Genomic DNA, 20,549 nt, shown 5'->3' on the forward strand with positions numbered 1-20,549 from the left:
CTCTTCCTTCTACAGCCAGAATATAGCTCTAGCAAGCAAGGGATGGAAGCAGAAATGGCTCCTCTCCTCTTAAATCTAGCAGACTTCGATTTTCGATTTTTTTGCTTCTTGGCCCCACAACTTTTGGATCTGCTTGTTTGGAGGTCTTGGTTCCTAAGGAAGGAATGCTTCCGCCGGACAACACAATCCTGGTTTCACTGAACTAGAAGCTGAGATTGTCCCCTGGCCATTTTGAATTTCGAATGCCACAGAAACAAAAGGCAAAGAGAAGGTGGTTACTGTACTGACTAGGGAGAGTAATCTCAATTTCCAAGGGGTAATTGGATATTGCCATAAAATGGATCCCAGATCCATTGAGGTGCCTCTTGGTACTTCCAAGCCCAGGAATAAATATTAAGGGAAACTAAAGCAACAAGGGGAGAGAGAGAGAGAGAAAGAGAAAGACAGAGAGAGAGAGAGAGAGAGAGACAGAGAGAGAGAGAGAGAGAGAGAGAGAGATGGGGTGGGGTGAGGACAACTAAAGATTTTGATTCCCGGATCCCTAGCTCATTCCACCAGGAGATGAACCCCAGCAGGGAGAAGTGCTGGCTGAGGGCAAAGCCAGGTCCCAATAGTCAGCGATGCTGATTCCTCTTCTAGTTCCACCAGTCCCCTCTGAATATTCTGTATTCTACAGACTGAACTCGAAATATAATTCAATAGAATATAATTCATGTCCAGAGAAGGACACTTCTCTGCCAATTGGGACTTTGTCTCCTTTTTCAGTGAAAAAGCAAAAGCACTGTATGAAGAACAGTTGCATCTTGTTAAGCAGAAACAAAGTTGTTTTGTTATGTCAAGAATGTGCACAAGGTTGTAAGGAAGCTGAGAATTTAAAGTTGTGGACTGTGCTGGTCATTTAGTTGCTGCCTCTCAGGTCCACATTCACCCTTCCAGATCCTGATCTGTGTTGTGAGCTAAGACTCTGAAAACTGCATTCCTTCCTTGCCACCTGACTTCCTATAAGGTTTTGCCAGTGAAGGCTCTAGATGAATATTAGATGGCAGGCGAGGGGAAAGAGACCTCCTTCGGTTTGCAGCGCTTCACCCTGGTGGCAGCAGCTAGGTTCCAACCTCCAGCATCTTTCCATACTCCCAGAAGCAGCCTCATGGAGCTCAGTGGTACATGCTGAGGACAGAATAGCTAATGAGACAGAAATGGCCTCAAGGTGCTTAAAATCCAGCAAGGGAGGAGACACCGAACAAATATGGAATGGTGATTACTACTGTGAAGATGTACAGGTTCCTCCGAGAGCATATCACAGAAATTCTGGGAATGATGTCAGTGGGATGCTTACATATTGAGATTTTTGGCTATTGGCACAAATATATAAGGATAATGACACCAAACCACATTCAGAGGATCAACTCTGTGTTATTAACCTGAGATCAGAATACCTTTAAAGAAGGCTGGTGTGAAGAATTTTTAAATTACCCGCATTATAGAGTTTTTATATTAATTGTTCACTCAGTCAGTCACACAGCAAACACTCTCAGCCCTCAGGCTCTGAGGGCTTAGCAGCGAACAAAGTCACACCCTCGTGAAGCTTACATTATAATTGGGGACACCAAAAATAACAACAACAAAAAAATAACATACTACGATTTCAGAGGGCGACAAGTTCCGTGAAGAAAGGAAAGCAGAGAGTGGAGGTTGAAAGTGAATGGGGTGAGGGGAAGGGCTGTTTATGGCAGGATGGTATGAAAAGGCCTCTCTGAGAAGGTGGCAGGTACACAGAGCCTTGGATGAGGGGAAAGAATGAACCTTGAGGAGATCTGCGAGCAGAGCCTCCCAGTCAGAGGAGATCCATAACGCCATTAGAGAGAAACAGTCTGCTCACGTGATGTTAGAGGTTCTCAGAGCAATGCTATTGTGAAGGGAGACTCCATGGGGTGGGGGGTGGGGGGGATCCGTCTGCTTGTTTCCAGCAAATCCTACAAGTCAGTGGTTGAGTTCACGTCCCCACTCCCCACTCTGCCATGTGGTTCTTTTTCTTTACTTTCAATTTGCATGGCAAGCTGGAGAGAAATGAATTACATCCCCCTGGGTTTCTCTGTTCCGTACAATTAAGAAAAGCTATTTCTTAGTCACAAGGCGGATGACGGCACCAAGATTCCCCATTTTCTCTCCGCAGGGAGGCTGTCATCACTCAATATTAATTGATCCTACTTTTCATCCATAAAGCAGGGGTTGAGACAAATTTTTCGTCACAAAAACGGCAACTATTACACTATTAGGGTGAGTTATTAGTGGTGTCTCCATTAAAGCACACTCGTGTTCACATGGCATCAGCTTCCTCAACTCTTACAGCATTTCTTTCATGGGGAAAAATGAGTAAATTATTATATTCTTTCCTGATACCGGATGAATTGCCAGCGTCTATCTCGTTTAAGGTTGCCAGAGATTTTTCCACCATTTCATCAAAACTAGGAACACACAGAAAGGGTGTAATATATCTTGGGTTCCCAGTGGGAGAGCACGTCAATCGAATGCAATTTTATTTTCCTGCTAGGGAGCAGAAAAAGTGAAAACGGCAAGAAGACACAAGAAACTCTCAAAAACCGAGGAAAACGAGTATCATTTATATACATTTTTCTTTCTCTAGACAAAAATTTGATGCTTATTTGTAAGTAGGGGGCTGAATGAGAGGAACCTAGTTTAAGGAAGAAAGGGAGGGTGGGAGAGAGGGAGGGAAGAAAAAGAAAAGAAAAGAGAAAGGAGAAAAAGAATCCAGTTCTATCTACAGGCAAACGGCCCACGATGAATAGGTGACATTTGGGAAGAGCTGAACTCCATTACTACCCATGGGGTGACCAGATGCTGGCATCCAGTGAAGAACAAGTCTCAAGTTTAAGAGAGGGCTTTGGATATCCATCTCTTCCAACTTCTCTTCAGTCGTTTATTCATCTAAGTGCTCTGGCCTTGTGGAAGGGTAACCACAGGGCATTTGCATTCCATCAATATACTTAAATGTCACAAATCTTGACTTTCACAGCTGGAAGCCAGGATTAGCAATTTACAGCCAGGGTGAAGAATAACTGTGTTTGAAGCAGAAGACTTTTCTTAAACATATAATTTTGTCTTGAGAAGAGATGCACTCTGCTCAATAAGGCCCATGACATGAAATTAGAGATGCTATGGACGTGGCCCATGGCATTCAAAAAAAGGACAAAGATGAAAAATAAACAGTGATCATTTGCTCCTAGACTAGCAGGTCACCACAGGGATCACTCTTGTTGATGGCCTTGAAGGGGCCTTCATCTGTGTCCCCATCCCCCAAGAGTTGTGTGTTGGCTGCCCTTTTCTCTGGAAAACTGCCCCCAGCCAGATGGGAGCCACAAGGTGTAGGGATTTAAGAGGCTTGAGAGGGTCACAAAAGCTACTAATGTGGCCCCTTCTTTTTATTCACTGTGGCAGGAACCGGGAATTGTGTCAATTAAAACCCAATTCCACCTCCTTCAAGCTAGTCATCCTGAAATACAGAGACTGGAAGCCAAAACTGCATTTCCTGTTCACAGGTGAGGAAACTGAGGCACAGAGAGGGTAAGCAATTTCCCCAACATTACACAGCTAATAAGTGGCACAGCCAGAATTTGAAGTCTGGCTCGAGAATCTATGCTCTCAACCCTCTACAATGCTGCCTGCCTCTCATTGAGAAGCAAGACTTTTAACATAAATGTCTGTATTAGTTATCTAATGATATGAAACAAATTATCCCAAAACTTAGTAGCTTAAACCAACAACAAACATTTATGATCTCACAGTTTCTGTGGGTCAGGAATCCAGGCGCAGCTTAGCTGGGTGTCTCTGACTCAAGGCCTCTAATGAGGTGGCATCAGGGCCAAAGGGATGTCAAAGCTCCACCCAGGGAGGACCTATTTCCAAGCTCATGCACACAGGTGTTGGCAAAACTCCGGTAATCCAGGGCCGCTGGACAGGGGCTGTTAGCAAAAGGCCTCCCTAAGCTCTCTTCTTTGGGCAGGTCACAACACGGCGGCTGGCTTCCTGCAGAGGGAGTGAGTATGAGAGAGTCCACAGTGGAAGAAGCCGCTTTGTATAACCTAATCTTGGAAGCGACATCCCATCACTTTTGCTGTATCCTATTCACCAGAAGCAAGTCACTAGGTCCTCCCGCGCTCAAGGGAAGAGGATTACACAGGGGCGTGAACACCCGCGATGACCAGGGGCAATCTTGGAGGGAGCCTGCCATGCTGCTCAGTATCACACGACTAAGAAGCAGAAAAATTGAGTTTAAAGGTGTTTTTACCTCAGTTAACTCAGCTCCCAACTCCAAGCTCTGTCTAGGACTTCGACATTTCTCCAAGTTTGGAGAACAAAACCTCGGTTGGCTCACCACTCTGGGGTACTGGCTTCCATCACCTGCCTTAAGCCACCTCTGACTTCTCACTTTACAGCTAAGAAAGTAAAAGATATCAGTAGAATGGGCAAGTTTCTTAAATGTTAATTATTTGGGTCTAATCCATTTATATGAAGTCCACTGAGTAAAAATAAGAAAAAGTTTGGCTTTTAACTTACGATTTTCAGACTGGCAAGAAACGGTGGTAAGAAAAGGAACAGCTGGGCCACCAGTTTGGGGGATAAAGCAAGGTGATCCAGCAGACCCTCCGCACGCTTCTTCCCTTTCCAAGGCATCATCTCAGGCCAGGCTTTTGGAAGAAGCAGCAGTAACTTTCCTTTCACAAGCTTCATCATCTCGCCCTAGACAAGCAGACCCTTTCTAAGCAAGAGAGCCGTAATGGACTGAAAGCCTGGGAGTACGTGCCAGGGCACCCTGGATGCATCGAGTAAGTCCCCAAAAGCTCAACTTGTGGGCACAAGCACCCCCAGATGAGTCCTTCGCCCCAGGTAGTTGGTTTGATTGAGGCACTAACACGGGGGTTTCCAAGCTGCACTTAGGTGGGCCTAGTAATCAGACTTGGTCTAGGATTTCCAGGGTCTTCTTGTGCCCGCCAAACAATAGACAAATCTCCAGCCATACAGGGCCTGCGAGATCAAAGACAGGTCACGATAAGTCAAGGTAGACACTTTTCCAAGATACCAAACAGGCTCTACTAAGGCTGTGCCCACACTGAACTAGTTTCCAGATACAGGAAAAGAGACACTGGGCTAGGACATTAATAATGTAGAACTGGGTGGGATGTTTTCAACATTTCTCCCCCCACACACCTTCTTGTTCATCTTTGCATGTTCAGCTTGAAGAGAAAGAGCAGGTATTCAATAAATATCCAATGAAGTAATTTTGTTGAATATTTCGTCAGACAAGACTGCTTCCTCCATTAAGGAAAGTCCACCCCACCAAGTATGCCAGCTCCCTTAGGAATATATTACCAATCTTGCATCTAAAGCAACATTTATTCCATACAGTGCCGTACATGCTCATGTTTACCAGGACCCTGAATTTATACCTGGGATGCCCAACTGACATAATCCCTTTTCTCTTTTAAGAGAGCCCAATAAGGCTATCAAACTACGTATCCTCCTCTTATTAAGTCATATAGACGCACAGGAAAAGCACATTTATGCAACAGAATGGAAAAAAGTCTCAGCTGCTCATAAGTGTAGCAGGTACCCATCACCTACATAATTTTTATTTTATCAGGGGATCCGACCTGTAAACAAAGAACAGCTTAAGGCATGTCTGAAACACAGAGCTGAGGAAATGACTTTCTAGACTTAATGACAATGACATGAAGCTGGAAGCCAGAATCACCTACTTTTTCACACCAGAATTTTTTCTGAACATATTTCACAGGAAAAATCCAGCAGGCCTCCTTTCTTCTGAAGCATTGGTAAAATCTGGTCAAAGTATTGAATAAAACCTCTTGGCAAAATTTCTTTGAAGCAACATTGCTAATAACAATAATTAGTAGGGTGCATAGAACATTAACTTGTTTTCTGTTCCATTTTAACCAAATTAGATAAAATTATTACCACCACCACAGTGCTGCTTTTATGAATCCCTGCAGAAAAATAACTTGGTTTTGTTTTGACAGAGAACAGTCATCACCAAGGAATTTCATTTTACCGAAGGCAGTGTTAAGTCTCTGAAATTTACTGCTTACACATATGCGTGCACGCGCGCACACGCACGCACGCACACACACCCATACACACACACACACACACACACACACACACACACCTGAGCCCACTGTTACACAAGACTGAGTGTTATTTCTTAGTCTGGATTTGGAGTAGCTAAGAAAAGAGCAAGAAGAGTTTTCATATTAAGAAAGGAATGCAAAGAATGCCTTCCTTCCTCTTAAATCTAATCTTATTACCTCCATTAGTGAATGTTTAACAATCGCATTAATACTAATAGCAGACTTGGTTGCATTATCAAAGGCAACAATAATACAGAAGATGTATATAGCGGCTTTGCTGGGAAAAGCTTAAAGCCATTTCACACATATTATCTCATTTATCTTTAAAAATCCCCACAAACTCTGTAAAAGCGTATTTATCTGCGGTAAAACATGTTTTATGGGAACCGATTTCCTTACCACTCTGCATTTTCTGTTTAAAAACAGGGTCTGTTTTTAGCACACCTCCCAACCAGAACCTCAACTCATAACTCATGCCACTGACTTCCTTTCATGATTCTTAAAAACAAAATACGCAACCAATTCTTAGCAATTAGAGAAACTGAAAACAAAAGTGAAACATGGGTAGGAAATTAAATAAATTCACAGTGCCCAACGATTGCTGTTACCCAAACAGAAATAAACAAACACACACACTCTCCGTGAAAACTCTGCTACACAATCTATCAATGAACAGTGAAAGGAAACAGAAGCTGAAAATGGGTCAGGAGAAACTATTTAATCTAATAGTCTGGAAATTTTATTGGAAGAACAGATGGTTTCACAGAAGTCGATGCTACCTAGAGGAGCAAGGAGCGATTTTCTAGGAAAGAAAAATGTTTCTCTACCCAACAACACAAACTATTTTCAGCAAAGGAGGAATCTATATTCAGCACAGGATAAACTCTGAGCTTGGCACATCGACAAAACTGAGACTGAGTGGCAGCCATCCACACGTACCCAAGTTCAGACTGGGCCTTCCAAATCTGAGCTAGAGGTCAAACAGCCCTGTTTTAAACCCAGCAACCAATGGAAGCTAACACTAAACTCCAGTGGGTTATTAATCAACATTTGTGACTTTGGCAAATAAGAAAAGTGGTTCCCAACAGATAAAGAGCAGCATGATCTTAATGTGGCTTCCAACCCCCAGACTCCAAGGAACCTGGGCAGCAGCACGATGCACAAGCCACATGGGGACAGAAGACCAAAGTTCAAGCTGTAGCCCTGTGAGTCAGACCCACCCTGTGCCTGGGCCTCCCTATCTATATGATAAGACTGAAAAATCACCTAGAGATCTGTAAGGAACACTTGAGCCAAAACACAGCAAGCTGCCAAACAGCCTACCGCTCAGTTGCTATTTTCATGCCCACCACCTACGATTCACCAAACATACCAGTAAGTTCTACCTAGAGCATGGCTCAATTGAAGTGGGGGGCCATCACAGCTGAAGTCTTTGAATGACAGCTCAGAGTCTACCAAACCTCAGAGCTGTCCCTGAAGGACCTATGGTATAGCCGGCATTGCTTAAGAGCAAAGGATTTGAAGAAAGCAAGTTTCAGTTCTGATTCTAGCCCCATTACATACTCGTTGTGGGCATGTTGAGTAACCTCTCTGAGCCTCATTTCCTCATCTGCGAAATCAGAATCCTGTGAGGATTAACTTACACTAAGCATGGCGCATGGCTCATTACCTGTTATTACTGTTGTTACAGTTACAATATTAATATCATCATCATCATCATCATCCCAGTCTGTTGCTCCCATCCCACCTCATCATCGGCAGGGATCCTCAGCAAGCCGAGAGAGGGCATGGGAGCAGCATGCCTTTCTGCCATTGAGATTAAAGGCTGCAGCAGGGATGAGTTTAAAGTTTGTGAGATGTAAAAAGTCATCCCCCCCAACTCACAGTGGGGGACCGCCTGCCTTATGTGGTAACATCCAGGGCTGCTTTAGGTCTTCCTCATATCCATCACCTCCCCTACTCGTGGCTCCTGACATTTTGCTTCAAGATTGTTTGTTGGTTTGTTTGTTGGTTTGTTTGTTTGTTTTACCTGAAAAAGTCATGCCAATGACTTTATGTTCAATTCTGCTGAAGAGCTGCAAATATTATAGATGAATTTGTTATGTTCTAAAGCTGCGGGTATCATATTTAGAGAGAGGTAATAAATTCCTCATTAAGGATGGCAAAACAAACACTTCAGGCTACTTGAGGCTCCATCTAAAGGAATCCCATGGTGAAACCCACTTTACACCAAGAATCCTCCTGTAATGCAAATAACCACCCCAACCCCCCATTTCTTTTCCTTCCTTTCCATAGCTTCCTATGTGGGGCTTCCCTGGAAAGAGGAACCCATACCTGCAGGCACCTGCAGCCAGGTGTCACTCCCAGCCAGCTCCCTGATACATCACAGAATCAAGCTCAGTCCATTAACCCCTGTTCTAGGTTGCCAACTCTACGTAATTTCTATGGGGCCTGGTCAGACTGGCAAGGGAAGGGCAAAGGAACAGAAAAGGGATTCAGGGAACAGAGGTGGTGGAGACCTAATTAAGGCAAAAGCTTCCAGAAAATTGCCAAGAAGGAGGCTGAACCACAGCCAACAGACTGTTTCTAAGGTGGAGTTGTTAGAGCTAAGTGCGATGAGCCATGTAACTGAAAATGATGGTCTATCTAGATATTGGCGATGTAACTGGGCCCCCAATATGCCAGGTGTGTGCTATCCAGAGCCATCGTTTTGGCTGTACCCTGAGCTGGGCTATGCCTTCCTGGCCTAGTAGGAAGGGCACAAACATTCACTAGCCAAGGCCCCTAGCCAAGAAGGGGCTCTCTGCACACCCCAGACTACGAACTATGAACCTGTTGGCCAGCAAGAAAATGTTCCCTAAACCCAGCTCTCACTCCTCTTTCTTCAGCTGAGCCCTCCTTGCCAACACTCATTCCCATCCATGCAACCTCCCTTACCCAACCTCCATCCTCCCCTCCTGTGTTTTCCGCTGTGCCTGTGGTCGGTCAGCCCCAAGGGCTGGGCTCTCAGGGAAGAGGGCCTGGAGGAGAAGAAGCTTTTCCTGGACCTTGAGGAGAGAGAGGACCCAGGTTAGCCTTGCAGGGCGGGGACGAGAGGCAGTGCTCCACGTGGGGAACGGTACATGCAAAGGCGGAGGGGTGGAAATCAGTGGTTCCATTTCAGGAACAGTAAATAAGTTCCTGAGATGACAGTCGGGAGAGGAGGGGAAAGACAGATAGCGGGGAGCCAGCTTGAGAAGTGTTGTTTTTCCCGACAGACAAATATTTAAGGTTTGGGGGTTTCCTGAAGAGGTGGAGTATCCACTGGGGACAGCTGGGTTTCAGTTACAACTGAGATGTGGAGGACTCAGGTAAGGAGGATATTTTTGGCTGCTGGAGTAGAGGATGGATTTACTTCCTTTGGTATAACCCAGCAGTTTTCTTTCTTCTATTTTTATTTTTACTTTTATTTTTTTTAAGTTTATTGGGGTAACATTGGTTAATACAATTATATAATTTTCAGATGTACATTATAATTTGACATATATATATTCTATTGTGTGATTACCACCCAAAGTCCAGTTTCCTTCAGCTACCATATATTTGATCCCCTTTACCCACTGGCTTCACCAGTGAATTTTACCAAACATTCAAAGAAGATTTAATACCTATTCTCCTCAAACTCTTCCAAAAATTCGGCAATACTTCCCACCTCATTTTATGAGGCCAATATTACTCTAATACCAAAACCTGGTAAAGATAACACACAAAAAAGAAAACTACAGACCATTATCTCTCATGAACACAGATGCAAAAATCCTAAATAAGATACTAGTGAACTGAATACAGCAACACATTAAAAAAATTATACGCCACGATCAAGTGGGCTTCAGCCCAAGGGCACAGGGATGGTTCAACATACGCAAATCGATTAATGTGATACACCACATAAATTAAAAAATAAGAATCATATGGTCATATCAATAGATGCAGAAAAAACCTTCAAGATACAGCATCCATTTATGATCAAAACACTTAACAAAATCGGTACAGAAGGAAAGTATCTTAACGTAATAAAGGCCATCTATGACAAACCCTCAGCCAACGTTACACTTAACGGTGAAAAACTGAAAACCTTCCCTCTAAGATCAGGAACAAGGCAAGGCTGTCCATTATCGCTACTCTTATTCAATATAACACTGGAGGTCCTAGCAAATGCAATCAGGCCAGAGAGAGATATAAAAGGCATCCAAACAGAAAATGAAGAAGTCGAACTGTCATTATTTGCAGATGACATGACTCTCTATACAGAAAACCCTAAAGACTACACAAGAACTCTACTAGAAACAATAAGCACATACAGCAAAGTTTCTGGATACAAAATCAACGTTCAAAAAGAGCGTTCCAATACTCTAATAATGAAGCATCAGAAAGAGAAATGGAAAAATAATTCCTTTCGCAATTGCAACAAAAAGAATAAAATACCTAGAAATAAATTTAACGAAACATGTGAAGGACCTATATAATGAAAACTACAAGACCCTATTAAAAGAAATTGAAGAAGATACAAAGAAATGAAAAAATAGTCTGTGTTCTTGGATTGGAAGAACTCAGCAGTTTTCAAAGTAGCCACAGCAAGAAGTGACATCACTGGGAAACTGCTAGAAATGCAAAATCGTAGGCCCCACCCCAGACCTACAGAATGACAAAATCCAAGGGTAGGGGCTCAGCGCTCTGTGTCCTAACAAGCCCACCAAGTGATTCTGATGTTGCTAAAGTTTTAGAACAACGGTTTGTACCAAGGCTTCCCAGCCTACACCATGTCACACATTTATTCAGCACACGGGAAAGAAACCAGGCTTTGGAGACCTGGAGGTGACCTACAGGAGAGTCTAACAGCCCTGAGGGCTACAGGGAAACAAATCTCAGCACATGTGACCCAACTGAGGCGCCCACATTTATACCAACCACCTGGCATGTCACAAATGCCCACTCACTCTTTCTCAGCCACAACTGTACGTTGGTATCACCAGTATTTTCAAAAAATACTAATGTCTGGGTCCCTTCCCCAAGACTTAATTAGCCTGGGGTGCAGCTTGGACATGAAAGTTGTTAAAAGCAAAGTTGGAGAATCATTGTGTCAACTGGTATTTTTTTTAGTAGTATGGCTTGTCTTTCCAAATATACTACGAGCTACTTCACAGCAATAAATTATGAGTTGGTCATAATATATAGTTAGATATGTAAGTAGTTACTAATTTTTACTTAAAAAAATCATACCAATATTATTTTTTCTCCCACCTCCACTTGGATAAAAGAAATTTGCACTCCATCTGGTCTCTGAAGGTTTTCAAAGTGTGGTCCCCAGATCAGCATCGCCTGGGAGCTCATTACAAATGTGGATTCTCAGGCCTTGCCCCAGACTTGCTGAATCAGAAACTCTGGGGCTAGGTCCTGGGATTCTGTATTTTAAAGAGCCCTCCAGATGATTCTGATCAGCCTCAAGCTAGAGAACCACTATCGTAGGGAAATAATTAGTACTAAAGGCTTATAGTCTTTTTCTGGAGGTTAACATTATTTTGAACATCTTAGAAGCTGCTTACCATCTCCCTTCATGACCCATGAAATCAGACAGTGCCAAGATTTATAAGCAGCCATTAGGCACCCAAACTCTTAGACCTCAAACATTTTAGTCTGTTAATTTTTAAACCTTAATGTAAATTGTGATTCTTCTTTTTGGATTAGTCTTTTTCTGGTTGCGAAGAGAAATTAAATGAACAATTTAAATAGGCAATAATTATCAACTGCTTCTGCAGTTGTGTTTAGGGCTATGGTTACCCAGACTAAGAGTTGAAAAAAAAAAAAAAATCTAGACCCTTAAATGATTTGTTGCACAACACGCGTGTTTTCAATAACAAATATCACCCTGTGTTATTACCATGACCACCCAAAATTTATATATGGAGCTTAAGGCTAAAATGCTGGCAGCTAGAATCCAAGTATAAGCCTGGTCAGCACAATGTCGAAGAAAAAAATCCCAAAGGTCAGCTCTTAAGGACCTCTTAGACAGGAAAACCACAAAGATGGGAATTTAAAAAATGTGGCAATGTGAACTGATCCTAGAAATTGTAATGTGTGTCATGGGAATGTTTTACAAGCAAGAGTTTAAGAGGAGAAACAGAAGACCAGCTTGCCAGAGATGTGCAATGGAGCATGAGTTACTGTTCAGATTTTTCATGGTAAAGCCTTTCGATTTAGTAGAAAACTCACTACAGTGTACAGGAAATTCAGGGACCAAGAGAGCCCAAAGTGAAGGCTCTGCTGTTCAGTAAGATGACGGGATGTGCTACAAACATCCAACAGCTTGGTGGCCTAGGACAAGTTACTTTTACAGCCTCTCCAAGCTCCAGATCTTAGTTTATTCTTCTATAACCTGGAGGTGACTCCACGTACTTCATGTGATCATTGTTAGCTTGTTAAAAATTAATTAATACAACACTATTAATTAATTAAGATGTTCAAAATAACGTTAATTGTATTAATTAATACAACTACTATTTATTCAACACTAGGTGCTGAATAAATAGTAGTTCTAATAATCACATATAAAAAATGAAGTTACTACCTCTCATACACTGTTTTTTGGAAATGTAGAATGGTACAACTACTTTGGAAAGCAGCTGGGCAGTTTCTTATGAAGGTAAATATACATTCGCAATTCCACCCAGCAATTCCACGCCTGCGTATTTACCCAATGGAAATGAAAACATATGTGCACACAAGACTTGTTCACAAATGTTCGTCGCAGCTTTCTTGATAATAGCCCCAAACTGGAAACAGCCCAAATGTTCAACAGGAGAATGATTAAACAAACTGTAACACATCCAAACAATGGAATACTCTCCAGAATCAAAAAGGGATGAGGTCTTGATACATAAGATAGATAACATGGATGAATCACAAAAGCATGCTGAGTTAAAGATGTCCAACACAAAAGCATACATACTGTGTGCTTCCGTTCCTGTGTTATTCTAAAAGAAGCTAAATGAATTTACAGTGACAGAAGATCAGCGGGTCTGGGACAAAGGCTAGGGAAGGCATGAGGGGAATATTCAGGGGTGACAGAAAAGTTCTATATCTTGAGTGTGGTGGTAGTTACATGGGTGTTTACATTTATCAAAACTCATCAAATTATATACTTAATATGGGTGTATTTTATTGTATACAAGTTATACTTCAAACAAACACACTGAGACACCAATCACCAGGCCTGACAGCTGGCACTGAGCTCTCATGTGCAGTACATGAATCCTGAGTGAAGAGAGTTCAAACATTGGTCCCACTTAGTATTTGCTACCAGTCAAGGCAATTTTTTCATCTGAAAACAAGAGAGAAAAAAATAATCCTTCCCTCCAGCTCTCATGGCTACTAGAATGACGGAGTGAGAGCATTGTTTGAAATGCCTTAACGCAGAATCAGAGTATCCAGTTGTGTGGGCCTTGCGCCAGCCATCCAGGTACCAGTAAACTCACCTCCTCCTCTACTTCCTGCGCTCTCTCACCTGCCCGTCAGACTCTGGGACCACCTCCTAATCTCCCTTGATTCCACCTATGTCTCTTGTCCCCACTGTGAATCCCTCAGCTGAGACTACCTTCACCTCTTGCCTGATGATTCTAATGGCTTCCAGATGGTTTCCTCTCCCCACAGTTTTTACCCCCTCCATCCTTCTTCATTCTAAACCCAGAGCAGTCTTTCTGGTATGTGAATATGATGTCACCTACTCTCTTAAAAACCTTCAGTGTTTTTGACAGAGCCGAGACTCCTCAGTCCAAGACCTAAGACCTTTAGTCACCTGGCCTCCATTTACTTCTCCCAAAAGCCATGCTCCAATCAGACCAAACTGCTGACAGCTTCCCATATATGCAATGTTGTCTCCAGGTTCTGGCCCCTCCCATAGGTTGTCCTCTTTATCTGAAAAGATCATCTCCTTCACCCTCATTCTTCTGCCTGGGTAACTCCAAATCCACCTGCAGACCTCAGCCTTCCTTGATACATGCAGTCTTCCCACAAGACTGGGGACTACCACGTCCCCTCTATCACCATGACTCTAGCACTGGGTACTAAAATCACTTGCTTCATGTGTAAGAGATTTTGAACCATTCTAGACTAGTGTACTAGACCACTGCCTTGTGTCTCTTCAAAATTCAAATGTTGAAGCCCTACTCCCCAGGAGTGTTTGGAGTAAGGAAGTGAATTAGGATATAGGGGGTCATAAGGGGGTGGGGCTGGGCTCTAGTGCAAAAGGATTAATGTCCTTATAAGAAGAGACATGAGAGAGAGAGCTCTCTGTCTCTCAGCCATGTAAGGACACATTTGCAAGCCAGGAAGAGAGCCTGACCAGAACCTAATCACACTGGCCCCAGATCTCAGACTTTCGGCCTCCAGAACTGTTAGAAAATAGATGTCTATGGTTTAAGCCACCCAGTCTGGAGCATTTGGTTATAGCAGCCAAGCTGACTAAGACAACCGGGATAAACCTCCTGTCTGGTTCGCCCATATGGCCTCAGGACACAACATCTAGTCCCAGGTCAACATTCAATAAAAATTTGTGGAATCAATGTCTACAGCCATGCCACCCTGAACATGCCCGATCCCGTCTGATCTCGGAAGCTAAGCAGGGTCGAGCCTGGTTAGTACTTAGTTGGGAGACCACCTAGGAAGACCAGGTGCTATAGGCGTAAAAAATAAAAAATAAAAAATAAGAGATTGTAAGCTGACAAGGTCCTTGCAATCTGTGAGGTCAACCAAGGGTTATCTCGCCTAAAAAAAAAAAAAAAATTGTGGAATCAATAAACTGTCATCCTATAGTCCCTAGTGAACCCAAGGGCTAACTTTCATAATAAAAACAGCACATTAATCTGAATTAGAGATGCAGAATCAGACCCAGAACTGAGTTATCCTCCCTCAGAAACAGACTAGAGCAGCATCACCCAACAGAACTTTCTGTGGTGATGTGTCTTCTATCTGTACTGTCCAACATGGTAGCCACCAGCCATGTGGGTTGTTGACTACCTGAAGTGTGGCTAGTGTGACAGAGGAACTGCATTCTTTATTTAATTTCAATTTAATTATTACATTTAAATAGTCCCGTGGCTGGTGGCGCCTGTACTGGACAGTGCAGGACTAGACAGTTCAAGCAAAGATCAGGCCCTGGGCACTGGCCTCATTATACAGATCATTCATTGTGCCAACTGTCCCCAGCACCAAACACATATAGAACACACTGATTCGCGTGTTGCCAACACAGGTAGCCGTCAAGTGGTGTGAGAATGGCCTGGTATTGAGAAGTTGGCAAAACGCACGTATAAAAGGCAGAACAAGGCACTGTTTTGCAGAAATTGTGATGCTTTATGGGCCTCTATCTGCAATGAAACCCGTCAAAGGGCAAGTTCATCCCTCGATGACCAGAGTTAATTGAAAATTTAAGACTTGATCAAATCACCCAGAATTGAGATTTTTGGCAGCTTAGGTGCTTAACTGCGAGATTCCTGATGCTTTTTGCCTCTGCCAGCCCCACAAGTGAGGGTGCAGGTTCCAATAACATCTGCAAGAGCACTGAGCTCTAAACAAGGGACAAACAAAATGGAGTTAACTCTGATTTTGTTTTTTGTGTGTGTTTTTTTTTAAAGTGCACATGGTCCCCTTCCAGCCTAAGCTACCAGGTGGAAGTGCGCCAACACACTTTCACCAATTTTCAATCTGTTGAAGAGTCAGATGAGCATCTTCTCTATGAAAAATAAGCATATCAAGTGCTACTTAAAAATCTTCTATGGCCAAAACCATATGAAAGAGGAATATTCTTACGTGCCTCTAGATAACAACACAAGTTTTCTAACAAGAAAGTTCTAATTAGTGTCAATACCTATTTGTCTAGCACCTTGCAGTTTATAAAAGAGCTTTGATGCCCAAGAGATTTACATTCAAATTCTGCCTCAGTCACTTCCTGGCACTGTATCTTTAGAAAAGTTACTTAACCTCTCCGAGTATCTGTTTCCTCATCTGCAAGAAAGGAATGAGTGTACCCACATACCTCACTGGGTTTCTGTGAGGATAAAATGACGTAAGAGGCCACACAAAGACAAATGTTCACAACAACTTAATTTGTAATCACCAAAAACTGAAAATGACCCAAAGGTCCATCAATAGATGAATGGAAAAACAAAACTATGATATATCCATATAATAGAATACTACCCAGAGATAAAACAGGAATGAACTACTTACATACCGACCAACATAAATGAATCTCAAAGTAAGCTGATAGGAAAAAGCCAGACCAGAAAGAGTAAAAACCATATGATTCCATTAATAGAAAGTTCTGTCAAATAAAATCAGTGACACAAAGAGTGACAGATAGCAGATGACTGGTTGTCTGGGGACAGAGGGTTGGAAAAAAGGAGAGATTACAAAGGTGCATGAGGAAACTTTTGGGGTAATGGAAATATTCCACCTCTTGACCAGGTGATGGTTTCATGGGCTTGAACATTTTAAATACCTGCAGTCTAGTGGGCTTAAATTATACTTTGGCAAAGTTGAAAAGTTGGGGGAGAATGCAATAAGAAATAAAATGCCCATCACAGGACTTGGCACATAGTAGGCTCTCAACCAATACTGGCTCCATTCTGGAGCAATAATGAATAACCCCATTAGAACTTCTGGAAAAGAACTTGAGAGGCTGCCAGGGAACGAATCAGCATGTGTAACATCTACTTTGAAGGAGAACATTTACTTTGTACCTGACACTATACTCAGCTAGAAAGCATGAACGAGAAAGAACAGAAAGATAAGCAAGGCTTGGTCCATGTCCTCAAGGAAACACAAATAAGTAGAATACATGGAATAAAAGTGCCATAGGATGGTACTGACAAACTACAGTGTGCAAAAAAGAATAATTCCAAGAAGGAACAATAACAGGTAGGTGGGATTCTGGCAAACAGTGAGGGGTATGGCAAGCCCTGTGTGGAAGGAGTGTCCTGTGCTAAGTAGGGAGACTGGAGAGGAAGGATCCTGGGGGAAGAGGGCAAGGGCAAGGCCAAGGGCCAAGGCACGCCATCCACCAGCGCAGTGGTCCCCAATTTTTATGGCACCAGGGACCGGTGCTCCTATGAGAATCTAATGCCTGATGATCTGAGGTGGAGCTGAGGTGGTGATGCCAGCAGTGGGGAGTGGCTGTAAATACAGATAAAGCTTTGCTCGTTTGCCCGTCACTCACTTCCTGCTGTATGGCCTGGTTCCTAGGTACCGGTCCTCAGTCTAGGGGTCGGGGACCCCTGCTCCAGGGGACAAGTTGGGGGAGGGTCCACAAAGAGCAAGGGCAAGCTGAGGAAAGCCCTGAGCACTCACTGGAAACTCCATTTCATTCATCCAGAGGAACTAACCAAAGAGTTTGGTATGATCAGATTTGTGTTTTATACAAACAGGTCCTATGTAGAGGGCAATTAAGCAATTTATCAAGAGTCCTGACATTTGTGTCTTTCAACTCCGTAATTCCTAAAGAAATAATCAGAAACGTGCACAAAGATTTATGTCCAGCATTGCTTATCATAACATTATTTATAATAGCCCAAAGCCTGAAATAACTTAAATGTCCAATAAAAGAGAACTTCTAAATAAATTATAGTATGCTGAGTGATTGAATCACGTACAGCCATTAAATCATATTTTTGGAACATAAGGAATGACAGAGGGCATGCCTCACTATACAATATTTAGTTGAAAGAAAGCAGGATCTAAAAATATACATTGAGTATTCATTCAACAAATATTTATTGATTAACTACTATGTGCCAGGCACTGTTTTAAGTACGAAGACACAGCAGAGGATAAAGCAGATATGAGTACAGAGGTACTCATTAGAAGGGCTTCTACCTTCTAATGAAGGAAAGCAGGCAATAAATAAGACAAACAACAAAAGCAAAATATATAGTATGTAAGATGGTATGAAGTGCTACAGAGAAAATCAAGAGAGGAAAGGGAAAGAGAGTTGGGGGTAGGTAGAAATTTTAAATCAGTGGCCAGGAAAGTTTCCGCAAAGAAGGTGGTTAAGAGCTGAGCAAAGGGTATATCTGGGAGGACTTCCAGGCAGAGGGAACAGGCAGTGCAAAAGCCCTGAGGAGGCCTTGGAGCCTTGAGCAACAGCAAGTTTGCAGTGGCAGAACACACAGGACAAATGACAGGTGAATGGTGCCACTTAGGGTGAGGGGAGCCACAGCAGGGCTTTGAGCAGAGGGGTGACATGATCTGTAAGGTGACAAAGGCAGAAGCAGGGAGAAATGGTTGAGATTTTTCCAGTGTTTTTCTAACATTTCATAATGGGCAGATGTTCATTTTATAATGAGAGAATAAAGGATAATTCAATTAAAGAAAGCACAATGCAGAAAACAGTATGGGTGCTATGACTGAAGCACAAGGAACCAGAGAAACATATAAGGAGTTTAGAGAAGTAATTCAGATGATGAGTGATAAAGCAGTTGGAAGACAGAGGAGGTTAAGCAAAAATTACTCTTCTTAATAAGAGAAGAAATATAACCACAATGCAAAATACATGATCTCAGCACCTTGACAATCAAATTTTAACATCATGGTGTATTTCCTTCCAAGCTTTCTTCCTATGCATCCTTTTGTTTTTCCCCTTAATTGTTCTATAACGCCTAGAACATTGTGGGCACTCAAATATTCATTAAAAAAATAATGACCAAATGCTTCAAATAACTTTGTGTTTGGATTTGTTCATGTTACATTAGCTCTATTATAAGCATTTTCCGAAGTAGTTTGAATAGACTTGGGTGATGGAATGGAAATTGTGGGTGAGGAGAAGGCTTGGTCACAGAGGACTAAGGTGTCAGTCCGTCTAAGAGGATGATGGTGATAGTATTGACAAGGGTGCCAGCAGGAAGCAATCTGATGAGGAAGCTGCTGAGTTTCATTTTGGGGTACACAGAAGGTCCCTGCAGAGATGCCCAGCTGTCTCAGGGCTCAGGAAGCAGGTGGAGCCTCAGGATGGAAGTGGTCAAAGCAGAATTAGTCAAGAAGGAGGAGTGGTAGCAATATTAGTAGCCCTACTTCGTACCAGACATTGTGCTAAGTCCTCACACACCTTCCCTCTTCTAGTCATCACGGCTGCCCTGTGAGGTGGGGGTATTCATGTGTGCATCTGGTAGATGAGGATGGTGCAGGCCTAGCAATTTGCCCAGCTACTCCACAGCAGAGCCAGGACTCACACCTACAAACACGAGGACTCGTCCCTCTCATTCTCTTTTCTGTTAATAGAAGCTTAAAATATACTCAGAAGCTCAGGGAGAACATGTCTTACAATGCTTTAGTTTTGTAGTGCCTGGTTTTTTGCTCCCAACTTCCAGAGACCGCCCTCAGCCCCCCGCCCGGCAAAAAAAAAAAAAAAAAGAGAGAGAGAAAGAATATTCCCTTCCTTTTCTGAAATATATTTTACATGTTTTCCGACCTAAAATTACAGCCTGTTGGGTGTCTCGTTTTTTCATGTGTAAGGAGTCTTCTCTCCTACCAGGTAAGGAGCTCCAGGAAACCACTTCCCCACAGCAGTAGCCCCACAGTCTCCACACCATCAGTGGTCAGCAAACACTCTGTGATGAAAACACTGACCTTCACCTGCCTGTCACTCCAGTGCCAGTGGGACGCTGGTGGTGGTAGGTGACCTGAACACCCTCTGGCTCAGGTGAGGCAAAACCAAGCCCAGATGGACAAGCACTCTTGAAAGATGGTGGAACAATGGGCAGATGAATTTGGTTGGACAGGCAGACAGATATGAGGAGATAAGGCAATTTCCTTTTTCCACATGGCTTGCTAGGAAACAGGGTCTGCAAGCCGGTTGGCCCATGGGCCAAATTCAGCCCACCCATGCGCAGTATATGGCTCATATATGGTTCTAACTTGTTATAATTTTAATTAGTTACTATCTTTTAAAATGTGAAAGGTTTCGCATAAAAATGTGGATTTATACAAGCAGCCCCCTTTGGACAGTCCCACCCACCCCACCCACCTCCCAGTAAGTCTTTGTCAGGCCCCACCAGCACTGACTGGGGCAGCCTCAGCTGAAGGTCCTGCCCAGGATAGGGCTGCAGTGCCAGGCCGGGTCCGAGCTCACCTGTCACCAAGAACACCAGGCACCAGTACTCACCAGCAGTCAGGGTAGTGAAGTCCAGGAAGCGGTATTCATAAGACACATCTATCTTGGTTTCAACCTGAGGCCTCTTCAAAGTCGAATAGATATTTCCAGGCCGTTTGTCATCGCGTTTCTCTAACTTGTTCAATCTACAACCCATCTCAGCAGCTGCCAGAAAAAGGGGGAAAAAAAGGAGGGGGGTGATTTGT

General features: G+C 43.0%; 1 protein-coding gene and 1 non-coding gene across 3 annotated transcripts in view; one reads left to right on the top strand and one right to left on the bottom strand.

The window, feature by feature from the left end:
- RFTN1 (raftlin, lipid raft linker 1) overlaps positions 1 to 20,549 on the bottom strand; it is a 180,608-nt gene that overhangs the window by 158,379 nt on the left and 1,680 nt on the right. For both annotated transcript variants that reach the window (XM_011355131.2, XM_023530870.1), the window contains one exon: positions 20,356 to 20,508. In XM_011355131.2, coding sequence (XP_011353433.1) covers positions 20,356 to 20,500 — 145 coding nt within the window. In that variant the 5' untranslated portion in view covers positions 20,501 to 20,508. Of the gene's footprint in view, positions 1 to 20,355; positions 20,509 to 20,549 lie in introns of those variants that run through there.
- Positions 14,763 to 14,881, top strand: LOC111736860. The gene has a single exon (XR_002779268.1). It is a non-coding gene; the product is annotated as a 5S ribosomal RNA (ribosomal RNA).

This window comes from Pteropus vampyrus, unplaced genomic scaffold (assembly GCF_000151845.1).
Source record: "Pteropus vampyrus isolate Shadow unplaced genomic scaffold, Pvam_2.0 Scaffold1, whole genome shotgun sequence".
In the NCBI taxonomy this organism is placed as follows: Eukaryota; Metazoa; Chordata; class Mammalia; order Chiroptera; family Pteropodidae; genus Pteropus; species Pteropus vampyrus.